Raw genomic sequence first — 17,983 nt, 5'->3', positions numbered from 1 at the left:
GCCGCTGCCGCTGCTGCCACCACCACACCACGTCCTGTCCGCCCCAGCTCCACCCCTCCTACCTGTCTGGATGAGTATTTCTTCTTTATATCCTTGTTTCCTGGACTTCCATGCAGCTCGATTTTCTGGAACTTCTGGTTGTCTCTGGTTTTGAGGCAGTTGTGTTTCTTCTTAGTTGTGGAGGGAGATGCAGCGTGTCTGTCTACGCCTCCCTCTTGGCCGAAAGTCCAGTGTCACTTTTTTTAATGTTATTTTTTCAGTTACAGTTTGCATTCAACATTATCTGTATTACTTTCAGTTTAGATGATCCTGTACTTTAGCAATACCTCTTTCTTATTTATTAGGGATTAGTCTACAGATTACAATAGCCGTTTTCATTTATCACAGTCTACGTAGGGTTAATATAGTGTTATTTTACATAAAATGTGAAACCTTACAACAGTATAATCTTTTATGTGTTTATCATATGTTTTACATTAGAAATATTATCAACACCACAATAGATTGTTGTTATTTTTGCATGAGTCATTAGTCTTTTAAAGAAATTAGGAGGGAAGAATTATATTTTACCCTCAGTCACACAGTTACCGTTTTCAGGACCATTTACTCCTTTCTGTTGGTCCAGCTTCCCACTTGGTGTAACTTCCCTTTCATCTTTGTCCTAGCGTAGGTCTGCTGGCAGCAAATGTCCTTCGCTTTCATTTTATTTATTTCAAAATGCCTTTACATCATCTCCATTTTTGAAGGATAGTTTTGCTGGGTATAGAATTTCGGGCTGTACTGAGTTAATCTCTGGAGAGCAAAGATTGCAGCAGTTAGGAAACCCTTCTCAAGTTCACTTCCACTGGCAGCCTTGCTTCACCCCCGCACCCTGCACGCATGGAAACACACTGGGAACACAAGTCTCTGGTGTGTATTACAACCACAAGTTCAAGTCCGTTATGTTCTCAGTATTTCTGGAGGGTTCCTTTGTTTTACTCACAGTAATATTCATGGCATAACCACTTGGAGTCCTTTATAAATGTGTTTATTGTTATTTAGAATGCCCTCTTCTACTGAATAACTGATTTAAAATTCTTTCTTCTACCAAAGCTATATGTGGAAAAGAATATATAGCTCTTTAGTGAGGAAATATTAGTGATACCGTCATTTAACCAATTTTGATACGTATTTTGTGTATGAAAGAAGGGACTGAGGCAAGGCCATCGCTCAGGAGCCTCTCCCTCCTTGGGTTTTCACAACAGCCATCAGGACGAGCGTGTGGGAAGGACAGCCATGACCTCGGCCGGGAGTCCGGCACACGCTGAGGAGTTTCACACACAGTCCCTGCTCATTGGCCCAAATCCCTCGTGAGGCAGGAACTAATGTCCCCCTTTACAAACAAGAAAACTTTGGCTCCAAGTGCTTCCCTCAACCAAAACAGACAAAGAAACTGCAGGCCTGGCCTCTGGATTGAAGGTCTGTCTCCACGGCCAACTCATGGCCCCAGCTGGCCTCCAGGGGACAGAAGGCTCCCCGCACCCTGCCCTGGGGACCTGTGTCCTCCTGGTGACCCAAGGGCAAGGCCACTTCTAGGTCACTGTCAGCTGGGGGCATTTCCGTGGGAGAGGGGAAGGGAGTGGAAACCCCTCGTTCCGTTGGCGCCCTCCAGCAGGGTCCCACTCCCCCAGCCTCCCTCCTCCCGTGACCCTCCAGGGTGCCCACAAGTAGGCCAGGGCCGACCAGTGGAGCCCAGGGTGACAGGCCAGAGCAGAGGACATCTAGTCCTGGGTTCTGGACCGCGGAGGACGCTCTCTCTGCCCCTGTGGTCCTTGCGCCCTCCCTTTCTCTGCATGAATGGGAGTGAGGCCAAGGGAATGGGCCAAGGAGGCCCCTGCCGTGCCAGGTCCGGCCACGCAGCCCGAGCGCCTGCACAAAGGGAGGCCACGGTGCCGCTCCTGCCCCAGTGCCACCCCGGGCTGGGCTCGCGCCAGCAGCCACGGCAGCGCCCCGAGGGAGCGTGCCCAGACGCGCCGGTGTCAGCAGCGGGGCCCGGAGCTGGGCACGCAGACCTCTGCTCCGGGCGCGTCACCCAAACAAAGGCAGCGTTGCCTTCATGGGTGATTTAAACACACACACACACACAGATGTGTAATAAATGTATAAGTCTGCTAGTCCCGCCTTTACAAGGTGAAATTCAATACGGATAGAGCAGAGACCTGCACCTGACCCAGAAAGCAGAGCTGCTCAAGTGAGGGCGAGGGGCGGGGGGTGGGGGTGCGGCATCAGGTGTGAAAACAAAGGGGGGCTGGGGGCTGAGAGCCAGGTCACTTGCGCGGTGTCGTGGGGAGTTTCGGGTTGAGGCGGGGAGCGCACACAGGCATTCCAAGCCCTGCTTGCGTTTTCAAACACAGACATTCCGTTTGAGGGCAGTTTCAGGTTCACGGGGGAGCTGAGCAGCAGCGCAGGCGGCCCCGCGGGGAGGGCGCCGTGGGGGCTGTGACTCACCGTCGGCGCAGGCGTGTGGGCTCTCGCTCCGGGCTGGAGTCGCGGGGACGGGCTGGGACGGGTCAGTGCCGCTGACATGAAAGAAGTTTTAATCCGTTTGGACACAGTGGGGGCGGGGTGCCTGAAACAAGGCCAGAAGGCGCCTTGGGAGTCAGGTGGGCCTTGCACACAGGCGGGAACCTCTGTGCTTCCCCGAGGCAGCGTCAGGTGGCGGGGAGTGGCTCGGAAGGGGGGTCAGAGGAAAACCCAGGTGCCTTGTGAGCCTGACGTCCGTCACCACCAGACCCCTGCCCCGAGAACACAGCCTGCTTAGCAGCAGCAGCACTCACATGTCCCTGTGACCAGTCTGCACCCCCCCCGTCACCTGTCACAGTCCATCAATGGTGCCTGCATCCCCAGCCTTCTCCCCTCCTCTGCCTCAGTTTACCTTCCCAGCCGAGCTCCTGATGCTCGGCCACTTGCAGTTTATCCCAGCTGACACCAGTCAGGACTTGAGGTCTCAGCACCCACTGTCCTGTAGACGGTAATGCCAGGAAAGATAAATTAGTGGAAATACATAACATCCTACCGTTTAGAATTTAAGCCGAACCACAGTGACTGTAGCTCAGGAAAGTGAGCCCCCGCCCCCCAATCACCCACTCCCCTCCGACTGCGCCCCAGCATGGGAGCCCCTTCCTGGTGGTGCCCTGCACACCCCGCCACTCCCGTTCACAGACAGGAGGCCCCACTCTCTGCAGGCAGGGACCGCGTCTCTCTGTTCGCAGATGTCCCCTGCCTCCCACCACGGAACCTGACCCCTCACTGATGCTCAGCAGATACATGTGGGTGGATGGAGGGACGGCTGAGCGGGTGGGTGGAGGGGCAGGTGAGCGGGTGGATGGCTGGGCGGCCCTTTCCGGGTGAGCTGGCACACGGCCAGCCTTCTCCTGGGTTCTCTGCAGCAAGCCCACTAGGGCCCTTTCAGAAAGCACTTGGAAGCTTCCGGGGCTCACTTGTGCAGACCTTATTAGCCAAACCCAAACGGGTTTCCATTGCTGAGCCGCTCTGTCCCGGCCCCTGGGAGTCCCGCTCTGACGGGAGCGTCTGGTAGCGCTTCTCTGGAGGCTGCACACGGAGAGCTCTGGTTCTCTGACGGGACTTCTCAGACTTTGAAAAGGCACATGTTGGTGGGAAAGGTCTTTATTCCAGAACTGACACAAAATTGAAGGCTACAGTGACGTTTGATGGGACTGAAGAGCCCTCTAGTGGCTGTTGGCATAAATGATCCCATGTAACCTATGAAGTCCAATTATGCATTAATTACGTTACTAACATTTAATTGTCCGAGACCTCCAACTATCTGTGGGTAATTTCAGCGGAGCCTTGTCACTGCTGCGTGAAAATTAAAAGAGCAAAGGATGCCATTGTTCATTAACAAATTGGCAAAGAGTTTTTTATTGTTACTACTCACTGAGGTGAGGAACAGAAAACAGATCCACTTCCTTGGGGCTGGAGGAGTAAACGGAACCTCCAGGCTGGCAGGACACGGAGGACACAGAGGCCCTGCGTCCCAGCGGCGTCCCCTCCGCCACCATCCCACGGACAGGACCACTGGTGCCCAAGGGCCTCCTCCCCTAAACGCCGTTTGGTTTAATAAGAAGGCGGAAACCGTCCCAGCGTGCAAAGACACAGGGTTAGGTCAATCAGTGACGGGACCTCACTTAAAGTGATGCTGGATAAATAAATGCATTTCGTGGCAAGGGTAGGAGGGGGCATCTCCTTCCTGCAGATCCGGGTGTTGGGAAGGGTCTGTGAGGATGGGCAGCATGGGGCGACCCGCTCTGAGACGGGGAAGGGCGTGGCTGGCGGACGCCTGAATGCGTGATCTGGAAGTCTTACTGGCGAAGGCTGCTCTTGGAGTCACAGTAAGAAAGGACACAATTTCAAAGCTCAGCCTGGCGGCCTGGTGCCTCTGCAGACGTCCCTTGTCCCTCCCCTGCGTCAGCAGCCCTGTGACCCTCCTGCGTGTATCCGTGGGACCAGGCACCCGAGCCCTGACCCCTCCACGTGACCCTGCCCTGCCTTCCCTCTCACCCAGCCCTGTCTCCTGTGGGAAGTGGGGGGGCTTTTGATTTAAACTCATAACTTTTAGGGAGCGATGGTTCCTTGGAGCTGTGCCCTCGGGCACTGGTCTGGGTCCCTCTCATGGCGGAGAGCAGGCCCCCCTGGGGAGAAGCCGGGGCTTCACACAGGAGCTGAGAGAATGGGTGAACCGTGGAGTCAAAGGGGACTGGGAGGTGGGCTGGGTGGCCTTTGGGACGGTTCGCTGTGAGCAGGGTGGACAGTCAGTCTGTGGCTCGAGCACACGAGGGACCCTGTGGATGTGGCCGTGGTCAGCCCAGACCCAGCAGCCATCAGCCTGGCCTCCGTCACTTCCCAGCTCTGTGACCCCAGACACATCATGTAACATGTGAGCCTTGGTTTCCCCGTCTGTAAACGGGGCTGGTAGCTGTGGTACCTGTCTCATCAGGAGGTAGAGAGGGTGGCGTGCCTATTGCAGGAGGACGCGCTGGGTCCACGCTGGCCCTGGCCGTGCCTGTGACGCCGTGTGCGACGCTTGTGGCCGGGCCTGGCACTCAGCTGCCCGGTAGCTGCTGCTATTAGCAAAGCAGGCCCCCGCCTCGGCCCTGGGGTTAAATCCCGCAGTTCTGAACCCTTCAGCTTTCTGGCTCTGATCCTAAAAACCAGCGGCCGGCAAACAGTGGTTGGCGGTGCTGTCTCCTCTCTGGCCGTGCTCCGTGCAGGGCCATGAGCGCAGGCAGCCCGGTGCGGGCGTCCAGTGAAACCCACGTTGTCTTTGAACGTGCGAACCCCGCTCCCCTGGGCCCACGGGCTGGGGAGACAGGCCCGCCGGTGCTCCGGGTGCTTCTCCCATCGTTGATTGAACGTCCGTCCTCGTTTGAAACCACGCCGGCTGCGTTGACGATGTTTTAAGAACCGTAGTAATAGCAGTACAGAACACCGTTCACTGCGGCTGGGGTCGGTGTTTACCGGTCACCCTCCCACACAAAGCACAGATTGCTGTGGAAATGCTCGAACCTGCCTGTCCCGGGCGTGCTTTGAAGAGACGGCTCGGTGGGTGGCAGCTGTTCGCGGGCCCACGGTCAGGCCTCGGTAAGTCCTCGCACCGCTGCCGTAGCAAAGCCCGGCCGGCCCAGGAGGCGCTTAGAGCCACCTGCCGGGCGACAGTGCAGCCGAAAGGCACGGCCAGGTGAGCCCTGCACACGGCATCACGGGCCGCTTGTGCTGAAACAGCGGTTCTCATGGTGCGCAGACCTGCGGGGCCCGGGCGCGCCGGGCCACTGTCCTTCAAGCTCGAGGCTCAGGCTCCCCTTCGTCGGCAGCAGAAAACTCATTATTGGCTCATTTCAAGCCAAACAGAGGCGAGGCCTGGGACCTGAGCAGAGCATGCTGGCGTCCTCGTGGCCTGCCCGTGAGGGGGGTGGCGGGCGGCAGGGAAGGAGGGCACAGTCACCTGCGTGCAGCAGCGCCCGCCAGGCCCCGCCACCCCCGAGAGCAGACACAGGGAGCCCTCGCGTCCCGCTACCCCTTGGGGATCAGCCACCCACCCAAGATGGAAAAGCGTTTCTAACCGAGGCTCTTCCTTCTCCTCGCAGGTGGCGCGACAGCTGCAGCCGTCGGTGGTGTGGCTCGGGGATGCGGAAAAAACCTTCTACAAGAAAGTCCCCGTCGCCGAGAGGACGGTGAGGGCCCCTCCGTCGCATCCTAGTCTGGGCTTTTCTTTCCACGGCGGCGGGGGCGGGCGGGGAAAGGGGCTTGCCAGGCTGCCTCTGCTTTCCCAGAAGGTCTCTCTTGTTCAAAGGAGACATGCGGGCAGCCCCTCCCTCTGCGCTAAGCACTGGCCCGTGTTTGAGAGGATCCAGGGGCTGATTTTATGGGGCATCACTGAGAAGGAAATGAAGGGCTGGGTGGAAGAAGGGTCGGGGGCGCTGGAAGCCCAGACACCTGAGTCGCAGGTAAGACGCATTTAGAGAACTCTGCACTGTTTTAAAAATAAAATGGCGCCCACAGGAGTTATTATTAGGGCTTCCTATTGTCCGTAATAATAAACAGCAGAAGGCCTGACATTTATGCGTAAAGGCCGTCCGCCCGTGGAGCTGGGAGCGCAGCGCCCGGGCCCTGGGGGCCCTTCTTGCGATTGCTTCCTTCCTCCTTTTCTCTGCGCTCAGCCGCCCCTCCCCCGCACTTCCCCCGCAAATCACCAGTGAATTTCCCACACGTTAAAGAAAACATTGCGGATGCACATGGTTGTTATTCCGCATCGACTTGCACCGAAGCGAACAGTGGCTGATGGAGGTTTGATCAAACCCGGAAGGACGGTCGTCGCTCCGGACCCCCATGTGTCGTACCTCGCTGTGAGCGGGGAGAGGTGATCTGGATAAAGAAGGAAAGCTCAGCCTTTTCTCCTGGAGACGAGCCTTGGTCGCCCTGTCCTTTTAGAAACCTGAGGACTCGCGTTTTATTTCCCCTGCGAACCCAGGCGCTCGCTCCCTCTGCTGGCGACGATGCAAACCTGAAGGCCGGCCTTACCAGGAGCCGGATCGCAAATCGAGAGAGAGATGCGGGGCAGTGTTTAATCCACGCCTGACGCCATCGGAAGCTTCGTGTCACTCATGGCCAAGGGCTGCCCGATGCCACGGGACAGCAGCCTGCGGAGCAGGAAGGCCGTGGACAGTGGGGACTCGGGACACCGGGGGTCCTGGCCTGCTCTGCGGTCCGTGCACCTACACCGGCTGTGTGTCCTTGAGCAAGTGACTTAACCCCTCTGAGCCGTTCCTCCGCCCTTGCTCAGCCAATCACAGCACAGACAGCACCCGGGCGGCTGCCCCGCTGGCCTGCAGGGCCTCCAGAGCCACACTTGGAAAAAGTCTCACGCAAGCGCCTGACTCCGCCCTGGGAGCCCAGACCTCAGCAGGGGCCGTTCAGTGGTGAAATGCGTGCGTGAGGATCTCCTGTCCTAAGCAGGGAGGCGAGGAAGGAAGCCGGGCGGCATGCTGGTGCAGGGACCGCAGGGCCGCCAGGGAGCACACGTCAGGGAGGTGGCCTTCCTGTGGCACAGAAGAGGGCAACGGCTCCAAAGGACGCACAGCTCCCGGGCAGCCCAGGGACCCGGACCCAGGTCTGTCTGGAGGCAGAGGCCGCACCTTTACCTCCACTGGGGGTGACACCTGAGCACCAGCACCTGGTGTTCCATCTGTCTACCGGCCGCCCCTCCTCAGCCTCAGGGCCACCTCCTGAAAACCGCCCGCGGGTCCTCCCATCTTAGAGCCAAAGGGGCAGGCTCCAGGCCCTCCCCCCTCCTGACCATGCCCATGTCCCCTGCCTCTGTCCGCCACACCCCCGAGAAGCCCAGTCAGCAAGGCCCGGGTTCCAAGGACGCCCACCTTGTGCTGGGGGCGGACAGCCGCCCTCCCTGCGGCTCCAGTGCAGCACGTGTGTGGGCGTGTGTGTGCATGCATGTGGGCGGGTGTGCATGTGTGTGGGCGTGTGTGCCTGTGTGTGCACATGCATGTGGGCGGGTGTGCGTGTGGGTGTGAGCACGCGCGCGTGTGTGAATAACGAGGTGCTGCTGTCTGCACTGCAGCTTCCGCGCCGTTACCCCTCCTTCCTTCTGTCACTGTGCAGGAGCCTACCAGGCGTCACAGTGGGGCCTCCACAGGGACTTGCTGGCCTTGTTGGGGTGGCGGCTGCATGGTTTTGTGGGGCTGATGGCGGGAAAGTGGTGACATCGCGGCATGGATGCTGGGCCGTGACACCTGGCTTTGCTGGCGGTGGGGGCGGGGCTGGGGAGGCCGCCAGGGGACGGTGGGGACACCAGCTGGCTGATGGGTGAGCAGCAGGACCTCACCTAGTGGATGCGGCTCTGAACTGGGACGAGGTGGCCGGAGGGCAGGGAGCCCTACTGAGTGGACCCGCCTTCCGCTCCGCCCCTCCCAGCGGGAATGCGCCTCCTGTCAGCGGGGGGTTGCTAGGGACACAGCGCAGGATGGACATCAGCTGTCCAAACAGGCTAACGCAGTTCAGATGTCCCTGCCACTTCAGGACAGGTAGTAGTGCCATCTTCTGCCTCAGAACAGGGAGGATGGCACCATTGTCACCGTGGCAACTAGGCAGCTAGGAAGGGGCTCAGACCTCGCCAGCATTGCCACACTCCCGGTGGCGGTCCCCACCCTCGCCAGGCCCTGGGATCAGCGCTCCGCCAGTCTCTGGGCAGCCCCGGGTGCACCCTCCTGTCCCCGCCCCTCCGCCTGCTCTGCGCTCCACCAGGCTTCCTACAGAGACAGCTGTTCTCACCATCCCGCCCCCCAGCCTGCCGCCACCTGCCTGCTGCCCACTAGCTCCACAGCAGCCTCCGGTCCCCTCACCCCCCTTCTCTGCTGCGTTCCACGGTGCACCCCCAGTTGTCCCGGCTCCGCCCTCTCCTGGCCTCTTCCTGCTGCACCAGCTCCTCCTGCTGTGTCTCCTGCCCACAGCTGTACCCACCCCTGGAAGATGCTGGTGACCCTGAGTCTCCATCCCAGGCCCTCAGCCCTGTTCTGTCTCCTTGCCTTCACCGTCTCGGGGCTTCAAAACTACCCCTAGACCGGTGCCCGCCCTGTTCCATCCCCAGCTCAGAGCTGTCCCCTGAGAGACAGATACAGACACCGGGAATCACCCAGATCGCCCGGGGTGCCTCCCCCCCAGTGCAGCGCACCCGGCAGGGCGCACCCAAAATGTCCTCCTCCCCCCCAGCTCCTGCTCCACCTGCATCATCCGAAGGTGGTTTCACTTTTTTAATGTGGCCACCTTTCATGAGAGCTGTGGATCCACCCTGGGAAGGTAACCGCTGACTATTGCCAGACCCTCAAGCCCCGTCCGGTGCCGCGGGCTGTGTCCAGGCCCAGGTGTGGCCGTCCTGTGAGGGGTCACCCTGCAGAGCCTCGGCAGCAGGCGGGACCCAGTGGCCAGGGGCCCAGAGGCCGCTCCTCAGAGCTGAGCAGCTGAAGACTTGCCTGGTGCAGGGGAACGGGTGGGGGCTTTCCGTCCAGTCATTTGGGGCTCAGTAGGCAATATCGCTGGCTTCCCCCAGTTTTCTGCCCTCACCTGCACAAACCGCCCTCTTCCATGGAGCAGACCTGGCACTGCTTCCCAGCAGCAGCTGCCTTTCACAGTGATGGCTCCTCGCCAAGCACTCTTTCAGACACGTGATGCTGTGCGGTCCTCGCTGTGCCCTGGAAGTTAGGTTCTGCCACTGTCCCCTTTCTCAGGGGCAGGGACTAGAGTTCAGAGAAGTCGAGTGAGCTGCCCAAAGCCACACAGCCGTTGAGGGCAGAGCCGAGACTGCGAACCGATCCGTCTGGAGCAAGCCTGCACGTTCCACCACGTGCTGTACCTGCTGCCGGTGACTGTGTGCTTCTTCCATGGGCTTTTCCATCGCTACACACAGCCTGCCCCCCCGGGGACGTTCGGAGTCACAGTAAAGGCCCAGCAAGCCCTGCTCCCGGCCCAGACCAGCCCAGAGACATGGGCTGAGCCCGCGCAGGTTTCTGCAAAGGCCTGGGTGGGGGCTGCAGAGCTGCCCACTCGTGAGCAGGGCTGCCCATTCCTGGATTTCAGGAGGTCTCATTCCAGATCGTCCCTCCCCCGCACTTTGCCCCCTTTCAAGCCCCTCTGTTCTCAGCCCCGACCTGGAGCTGCCGGGGTGGATGGTGCAGGGCCATTGTTTCCTCCTGGTGGGCCAGAGCCAGAGCCGGAGGGGCCGGAGCCGGATGGACTCCCGTGGGTGCAGGAGAGGACCGGACAGGAAGGTGCCTCGTGGTCTGGCCTCGGGCCCAGCTCGTGAGATTTATTTTGCTGTGAAAGTCCCATCTCTTCCTCTGCTGTGACTTACGCTACAAAAACCCTCCCCTAAGCTGAATGCAACAATAGAGAAAGAGGACTATACACCATGACCAAGTGGGATTGATCCCAGGTTTAACATCCAAAAACCAATTAAGGTGATACACTCTGTCATTAGAATAAAGGACAAAAGCCACGTCATCATCCTCTCAACAGATGCAGAAAACCGTTTGGCAAAATCTGACACCTCTCTGTGATTTAATAAAAAAATAATGAAGTGGGCAGAGAAGGGAACTTAAGCTTGACAAAGAGCGACTCCAGGAAACCCGCAGCTGGCACCCTATTAATGTGAGAGACTGGACGCTTTTCCCGCGAGAGCGCCCCTTCTACCAACGTCAGGTTGGAGTTCCCACCAGGACAGTTAGGGAAGGCAATGAAGGGAAGGCATCCAGAGTGGAAAGGAGGAGGAAAAACGATCTCTCTTTGCAGGTGACATGAGCTTGTGTATGGAAAATCCTAAGGAACCCACTAAAAATATGAGAATTAATAATTAAGTTCGGCAAAGTTGCAGGATGTAAGATGAATATACAAAAAATATGTATACACTTGCAATGAAAAATCAAAACCTGAAAAGAAGAAAACAGTTCCATTCATAATAACATCAAAAAGAATAAAATACTCAGGAGTGAAGGTAACAAGTAAGTGCAAAGCTTCTACCCTGGAAGCGACGAAAGAGTGTGGGGAAAAGTTCAAGACCTGGACAACCGGAGAGATACGTCACATCCATGGACTGAAAAGCGCACTGTTGTTAAGATGGCAGGAATCCCCAGGCTGGTCTTCAGATTCAACACAACCCCATCAAAATTCCAGCTGGCTTATTTGCAGAAATTGACGAGCTGAACCTAAAATTCGTGTGGAAAGTCAAGGGACTCCGAACAGCCAAAACACTCTTAAAAAAGAGCAGAGTTGGAGGACTCACACTTCCCAGGCTCAAGACTTGCCACAAAGCCACAGCGGTCAGGGAAGTGTGATATTGGATGAGGAGAGACGTACAGGTCAGTGGAATGGAATCGAGACTCCAGAGGTCAACCTTCCCATTTACAATTAACTGATGTTTTTTGACAAAGATGCCAAGACAATGCAATGGAGAAAATTGTCTTTTCAATAAATGGTGCTGGGACATTGGATAGCCACCTGCAAAAGAATGAAATTGGACCCCTACCTCACACAGAGCACAAAAATCGATCAATAATGCACCAAAGTCCTACACAGGAAAACTAAAACTATAAAACTCTTGGGAAAAAAAATAGTAGCAATGGTGTCTCAGATATGGCACCAAAAGCACAAGTGACCAAAGAAAAATGATATTGAATCTCATCAAAACAAAACAAAAAATTGTTTTGCTATAAAGGACATCGAGAAAGTGCCAAGACAACTCACAGAACGGGAGAAAATCTTTGCAGAGTTGTCTGTCTGCTAAGTGACTTGCACCTGGAGCACATGCAGGACTCCTACAGCTCAATAATAAAAAGACGAGTAACCCAATTAAAGAGCGGGCACAGGACTCGAACACACGGTTTTCCAAAGAAGATGCACACATGGCCAGCAAGCCCTTGCAGAGATGCCAGTCCTTAGTCATCGGAGATACACAGATCCAACCACAGTGAGCCGCTCCCTCACGCCCACTTGGATGGCTAAATAAAAGCACAAAAGAAAACAGGGTTGGCAAGAACGTGGAGAAACTTGAACCTGGTACTCGGATGCTAGGCTGGTGACTGGGGCGGCCCCGCTGGAGAACAGCCTGACATTTCTTCACAAAGGTGAACCCAGAGGAACCACGTGACCCAGCTGTTCAAGTCCTGTGTGTGTCCCCAAGAGAAATGAAAACGTGTCTACACAGATTTCTTAGTGGCACTGCTCACAATAGCCAGGAGTGGAGACCCCCCCAGGTGTCCATCAAGGGCAAGGAACACGTGATGGAGCCGTACAGCGGGTATTGCCCAGCAGTGACAAGGAGGTAGTAACACACGTCACAACATGGGTGAACCTCGCAAACACTGTGCTAAAGGAAGGAAGCCAGACACACGCACACACACACGCACATAGCACATTGTATGGTTCTGTGTATATGAACTGAGCAGAATATACGAATCTGCAGAAACGAAGTGGATCAGTGGTTGTCTAGGTCTAAAGAAGGGGGTTGCTAATGGTTACCATCTTCTGGGGGAGATGAAATGTCCTCAAATGGACTGTGGTGACAACTGTACAAGTCTGTGATGACACCAAAACACGCTGAATTATGCCCTTTCACGAGGGGAAGTGTGGGTATGTGGGTTCTGTCTCAGTCAAGTGGATGTATCAGCATAGGATATAATCATAATAAATACATATTTTAAGTGTCCTTTGCAGCCCTCAGTTGGGATAGGCCCTTACCCAGGAAGGAGATTTAGGGGAACAAGGCTCCCGGCACCCTCCCCCTGCTGTGAGGGGGACCCCAGCGTAGAGGAGGGGGACAGTCCGGAGTCACCGCCTCCGTGCCCAACGCCGGGTCCTGCTCACGAGCTCCGGGACTGAGTCGGGGGTCTCCATGGCGACGTGGCCACATCTGAGCCCCTCCCCCGGCCCCTGCATCCTGCGTCTCTCCCCCATCAGGGCTCAGATTATACCATTTTCACGTGGCCTCAGAGAAGCTGGGCCTCTTCCAGACTGGAGACCCTTGACCTCCATCCCTGCGTGTCACTGCAGCCAGCAAAGGAACCTCGGGTTCACCCTCAGGACAGCCCAGAGGAAGGCGGAGGCCCACAGGCCGGCTCAGCCCAGCCAGCTCCCCGGCACTTGGAAACCTGCCACTCTTCCCCGATCTCAGGGCCAAGGTGCTAGAATGTTCTGCAGGTGCTTCCTTCCTTCCCTCTTCCAAATCTGAATTCCAGAGACTGAGGACAGGAAGCGCCTGCCATTACAATCACCCAATCCAGGGAGCAGGTCCCCGGCCCGGCCAGCCGGGACAACCTGGAAGGAATGGGGATCGGAGAGCCGGCAATGGCTGCCTTGCTGCCGCGGAGCCTTCTGTTCTCACCTCTTTCCCCTCTGGGGGGCTCACTGTCTCCCCCTCTCTCCTTCCCCCAGAAGGAACCCAAACGCCTGAAAAAACAGCTTCCCAAGATTCTGAAGCTCCTGAATCCAGACGACAGGATCCTGATCGTGGGGACCACCTGCCGCCCCTTCGATGCTGAGCTGCAGCCTTTCTGCAAAGTTTACCAGAAAATTATCCTGGTTCCCAGACCAGACTACGCGTCCAGATACGGCAAGTACCCCTGGGCCCTGGAGCTGGGCTGCCGGGCGCTGGGAGGGTGGCCCTCGTCAGTCACCCAGTCGGCACCCGGTGATGTCACTGGAGCGGCGTGCGCACCTGGACGTCAGCCGAGCCACAGACGTGAACCGCTGAGCCACAGGGCAGAACATACACCTCTGCTCTGTTGTTAACATGTTTCTTTCACCCAAGACCACAGGAAGGTAGACAGGGACATTATTTGGGGCCCGGGAGGTGACAAAAGCCCTCGTGCATGTGCACTTTTCTTTCGACGGGTGGGTTGGGATCATGGGTCCCGTGCCCACGGTGACGGGGTCTTTCTCATGCAAAACAATCGCTTTCCACCAGGCGGATGTTTCACTTCCTCGGCCTCCAGGTGAGCCCGGGAGCGTGTTGACTTGCTTAAAACAAACATGAGATACAACAGCAGTTACTTTTTTCAACGTTTTTATTCTCGACTAGACAGATTCAAGCGCCACTTCTTCTGAAACGTTTCCAGTCGGGGACAGTACAGAGGGAGACCCTGGAACGGGGACGGGCCCCGCGGCTCGGGCTCTGACGGACCCGGCTCTCCCCCAGCCCTGCGGGGGGCGGCTGGGTGGCCTTGCCCCTCTGAGCCACCATGTCGTCCCTGTGGAGTCGGGGGGGCTCACCCTGCAGAGCTCGGGCGGTGGAGGCAGACCTGGGCGGTGGGGAGCAGGGCGGGGTGGCCGCGGATGGGGGGCTCCCTGGCGCTGTAACCGGCCCCCAGTGGCTGCGAACAAGAGGCCCCCTCCCGTGGTCCCGAGGGTGCAGGGGCTCAGCTGGGGGCTCTCCCTGTGCACCCAGGCTGTTGCCGTCAGATGCCAGGTGGGGCTCTCATCAGCGGGAGACTGGACAGGGCTGGACACCCACATGGCTCGCTCCCGTGACAGAGGCGGTGCTGGCGGGTCAGCCAGGTGACAGCCCACGCCTGCCCGCTGCACGTGGCTCTGCCCAGCCCAGCAATGGGTCCGCAGGGGAGCACCCTAGGAGCAGACGTCTCAGGAGGTTCAGGCAGAAGCTGAGGGATTCTTGTGACCCAGCATCCGAGTCACACCGACTCCCTGTCCCCATGCGCAGCCAGTCACAGGGCCAGCCCAGACTCTAGGGCAGTGGACGGCACGGGGTGCTCCTGCCACAGAGGCGGCTCCTCGCGGGGCCGTCTCTGCCTCCCACGGTGTTTGTATAGCGTGGACTTGCGAAGCCAGGGTCCTCGTTTGTCAGGACAGAAATGAGCGCAGTCCACACATGGGGGCCTGGGCGGGAGGTGACGTGTGGGTACAGAGGGCGGTTCCCGTGTCTGAGCGGGAGGTGACGCGTGGGGACAGAGGGCGGTTCCCGTGTCTGAGCGGGAGGTGACCTGTGGGGACAGAGGGCATTTCCTGTGTCTGAGCGGGAGGTGACGTGTGGGGACCGAGGGCATTTCCTGTGTCTGAGCGGGAGGAGACGCGTGGGGACAGAGGGCGGTTCCCGTGTCTGAGCGGGAGGTGACCAGTGGGGACAGAGGGCGTTTCCCGTGTCTGAGCGGGAGGTGACCAGTGGGGACAGAGGGCAGTTCCCGTGTCTGAGCGGGAGGTGACCAGTGGGGACAGAGGGCGGTTCTTGTGTCTGATCGGGAGGTGACATGTGGGGACAGAGGGCGTTTCCCGTGTCTGAGCGGGAGGTGACATGTGGGGAAAGAGGGCGGTTCCCGTGTCTGAGCGGGAGGTGACGTGTGGGGACAGAGGGCGGTTCCCGTGTCTGAGCGGGAGGTGACGTGTGGGGACAGAGGGCAGTTCCCGTGTCTGAGCGGGAGGTGACGTGTGGGGACCGAGGGCGTTTCCCATGTCTGAGCGGGAGGTGACGTGTGGGGAAAGAGGGCGGTTCCCGTGTCTGAGCGGGAGGTGACGTGTGGGGACAGAGGGCGGTTCCCGTGTCTGAGCGGGAGGTGACGTGTGGGGACAGAGGGCAGTTCCCGTGTCTGAGCGGGGGATAAAGACCAACCAGGAAGGACCGCAGAGGCCCCTCTTGGGTGGCGCCCCCCTGAGTGGCTAAGGCTGAGCAGAGACCACGCCTGGCCTGGTCATTGTTAGGATCCTCATTAGCATGAAACGCGGGTCCCGTGTCACCGCCGTGGCCGTCGCCCTGCCTCTACCGCCGCCGTGACCCTCGTGGTGCGGGAGGGAAGCATCTGGGGACGCGGCTCCCGCCTGTCAGGGCTGCAGAGCAGGTGGCCGTGCCCCTCTGTGCCCAGCACCGGGCTCACGCCGCCGCCCTGAGTGACTGCTGTCCCCTCTGTCTCTCCCGCCACCCCGCCCCCAACAGCGCTGTGGAAGCGGGTCATCCAGCGCAGCGGAGGCGTCATCACGCGCGCCCTGAACCTGAGCTGCCTGGCCAAGGTCAGCGACGGCTTCACGCAGGGCCACATGGTGCAGGCGGCGCGCGGCGTCCTCACGGAGCGGCGGGTCCTGCAGCAGGCGCGCAGGCCGCTCATCGCCCTGGAGTTCGTGGCCGCGCTGAGCGCCATGAGCCCCGTCTACCAGGCGGAGGAAGACGGCTTCAAGGTAGGCGGGGCCCCTCCCCGGGGCTCCGAGCTGCTGGGGCCTGAGCTCCGGGTGCGCACTGAAACTTGGAAACTCGGAGCTTCGGGATCCCAAGATCTTTCCAGCCTTAGCAGTAAAACTTGTGTCTCCCAGATTCTAAGAACATTGTGATCGTGATCTTATCAATCAACAGCCAGATTACAGAACTTGAGTGGCAGCTTCAAAACCATTGAATTCACGCACATGCGTGTGCATATGCGCGTGTGGACACGTACCCTCGTCTCGGTTCTCAGGGGCTGTCACGCCCCGTTTCACGCAGGGGAACAAGCCTCGCACAGGGAAGACCACCCCCTGAGTCGTATACCTCAAGCCAGTGCTGGTCTGTCCCGAGTTTGCCGTGGTCGGCTCCAGTTTCCAGGGCACCAGCCGTAGGAAATCCCGGCTGTTAGGAGGACACCCCAAAATTTAGTTTTCTAATTTCTGAATACGCTCTGAGGTGTCCACAGAATTTTCTAGATCTGGAGGAAACTTTGAGAATCAATTCTTCCAAATCCCTCCTGCACGGGAGGAAACGAGCTTGCAGAGACCTAGGTCCCTCCTTACCCAAGCACAGCATTAGCGCCCCGACCCCAAGGCCCAGGCCAGGGGCGAGACCCGCTCTGGGCTTCCGACCCGCAGAAATGTTAGGTAACGTTTGGGTTAAACCACTAAGTTTGTGGTCCTTTGCTGTAGCTGAGAAAGGAAGGAAAGAAGGAAGGAAGGAAGGAAGGAAGGAAGGAAGGAAGGAAGGAAGGAAGGAAGGAAGGAAGGAGGGAAGAGGGGGGAGGGAGGAGGGGGGAGGGAGGGGCAGAAAACACCGCCAGGGCCCAGCTGCAACCACCAAGCACTTTGTGGGTGTTTGGGCTTCACCGTGTCTGCGTGGTTCCGGCCGTCTCCCTTGGTGTGTTTGTATGGCTCCCGTGACGCGCACACACCACCAGTCCCATTTCGGTACCAAGGAAAACCCCGCCCCCACACAGGGCAGAGTAAGACCACCCCCCACCAGGGAGATAGCTGACTCCATAGGGAAGCGTGTGGGTCAGATTTGGCCTGCGGTTCTCGGAAACGGTGAACTTGAGAAGTCCCAGACTGTGCAGGAACACAGGGGAGGAAGCATTTCCATTAGACACGCACCTTCCATGCCCGCAGGTGAATGACCGTGCGCTCCTTCCGTCTGAGCAACACTTCCTTTATTTTCGAGAGGACCCCAGTGAATTCCCGCCTGACACTCTCCTCAACGTCTGCTTTCTTCCAGGACTGGTACGCCAAAACCCCCATGGGGAGGAAGCGCGCCTTGGCCCTGACGGGAGGGAGCGCGGGGAAGGCCAAGGAGAAAGGAAAGAAGGAAAAGAAAGGGAAAAAGGAGAAAAGGAAGAAGTAGTGCCTCCCGAGGGCCATCCTGGGTCTCGCTGGTCGATGGCCGCACCCACCACTCCCGTCAGAAGATGACCCGAGCCGTGCACAGCGCCGCCACCCTCCTCGGACACGCGCGGTGAGGCCTTTGCTGGGCCGCCGCCCTCCCACGGTCCCCAGCGCTTGTCCTAGAGCTCGTCATCGTTCCCCAGCCCGCGGAAAGTTTGTACGTGGCCCAGATCCCTGCCACGGTCTTCGCAGGTCAGACACGCTCTCTCCCCGGCACTGTTTCCGGGATGTAAGATGTGGTCAGGGGGGAGTTTTCTCGTTTGACACCCAGTAACTCACTGGAGTCCGTTACCAGCACGCTAGC

At 58.3% G+C, this 17,983-nt stretch overlaps 1 protein-coding gene across 2 annotated transcripts in view; it reads left to right on the top strand.

Annotated features, from left to right (window-relative positions):
- The window catches only part of DRC11 (dynein regulatory complex subunit 11), a 90,194-nt gene extending 72,532 nt beyond the window's left edge, over positions 1-17,662 (top strand). For both annotated transcript variants that reach the window (XM_090269605.1, XM_090269597.1), the window contains 4 exons: positions 6,144-6,230; positions 13,492-13,669; positions 16,001-16,239; positions 17,513-17,662. In XM_090269605.1, the coding sequence (XP_090125731.1) occupies positions 6,144-6,230; positions 13,492-13,669; positions 16,001-16,239; positions 17,513-17,638 (630 nt within the window). In that variant the 3' untranslated portion in view covers positions 17,639-17,662. The remainder of the gene's footprint in view (positions 1-6,143; positions 6,231-13,491; positions 13,670-16,000; positions 16,240-17,512) is intronic.
- The last annotated feature ends 321 nt before the right edge of the window (positions 17,663-17,983 follow it).

Source organism: Furipterus horrens, unplaced genomic scaffold (genome assembly GCF_987537825.1).
Source record: "Furipterus horrens unplaced genomic scaffold, mFurHor1.1.pri manual_scaffold_1, whole genome shotgun sequence".
In the NCBI taxonomy this organism is placed as follows: Eukaryota; Metazoa; Chordata; class Mammalia; order Chiroptera; family Furipteridae; genus Furipterus; species Furipterus horrens.
The sequence above is the reverse complement of the archived record's forward strand: the minus strand, read 5'-3'. Positions and strand labels throughout refer to the sequence as shown.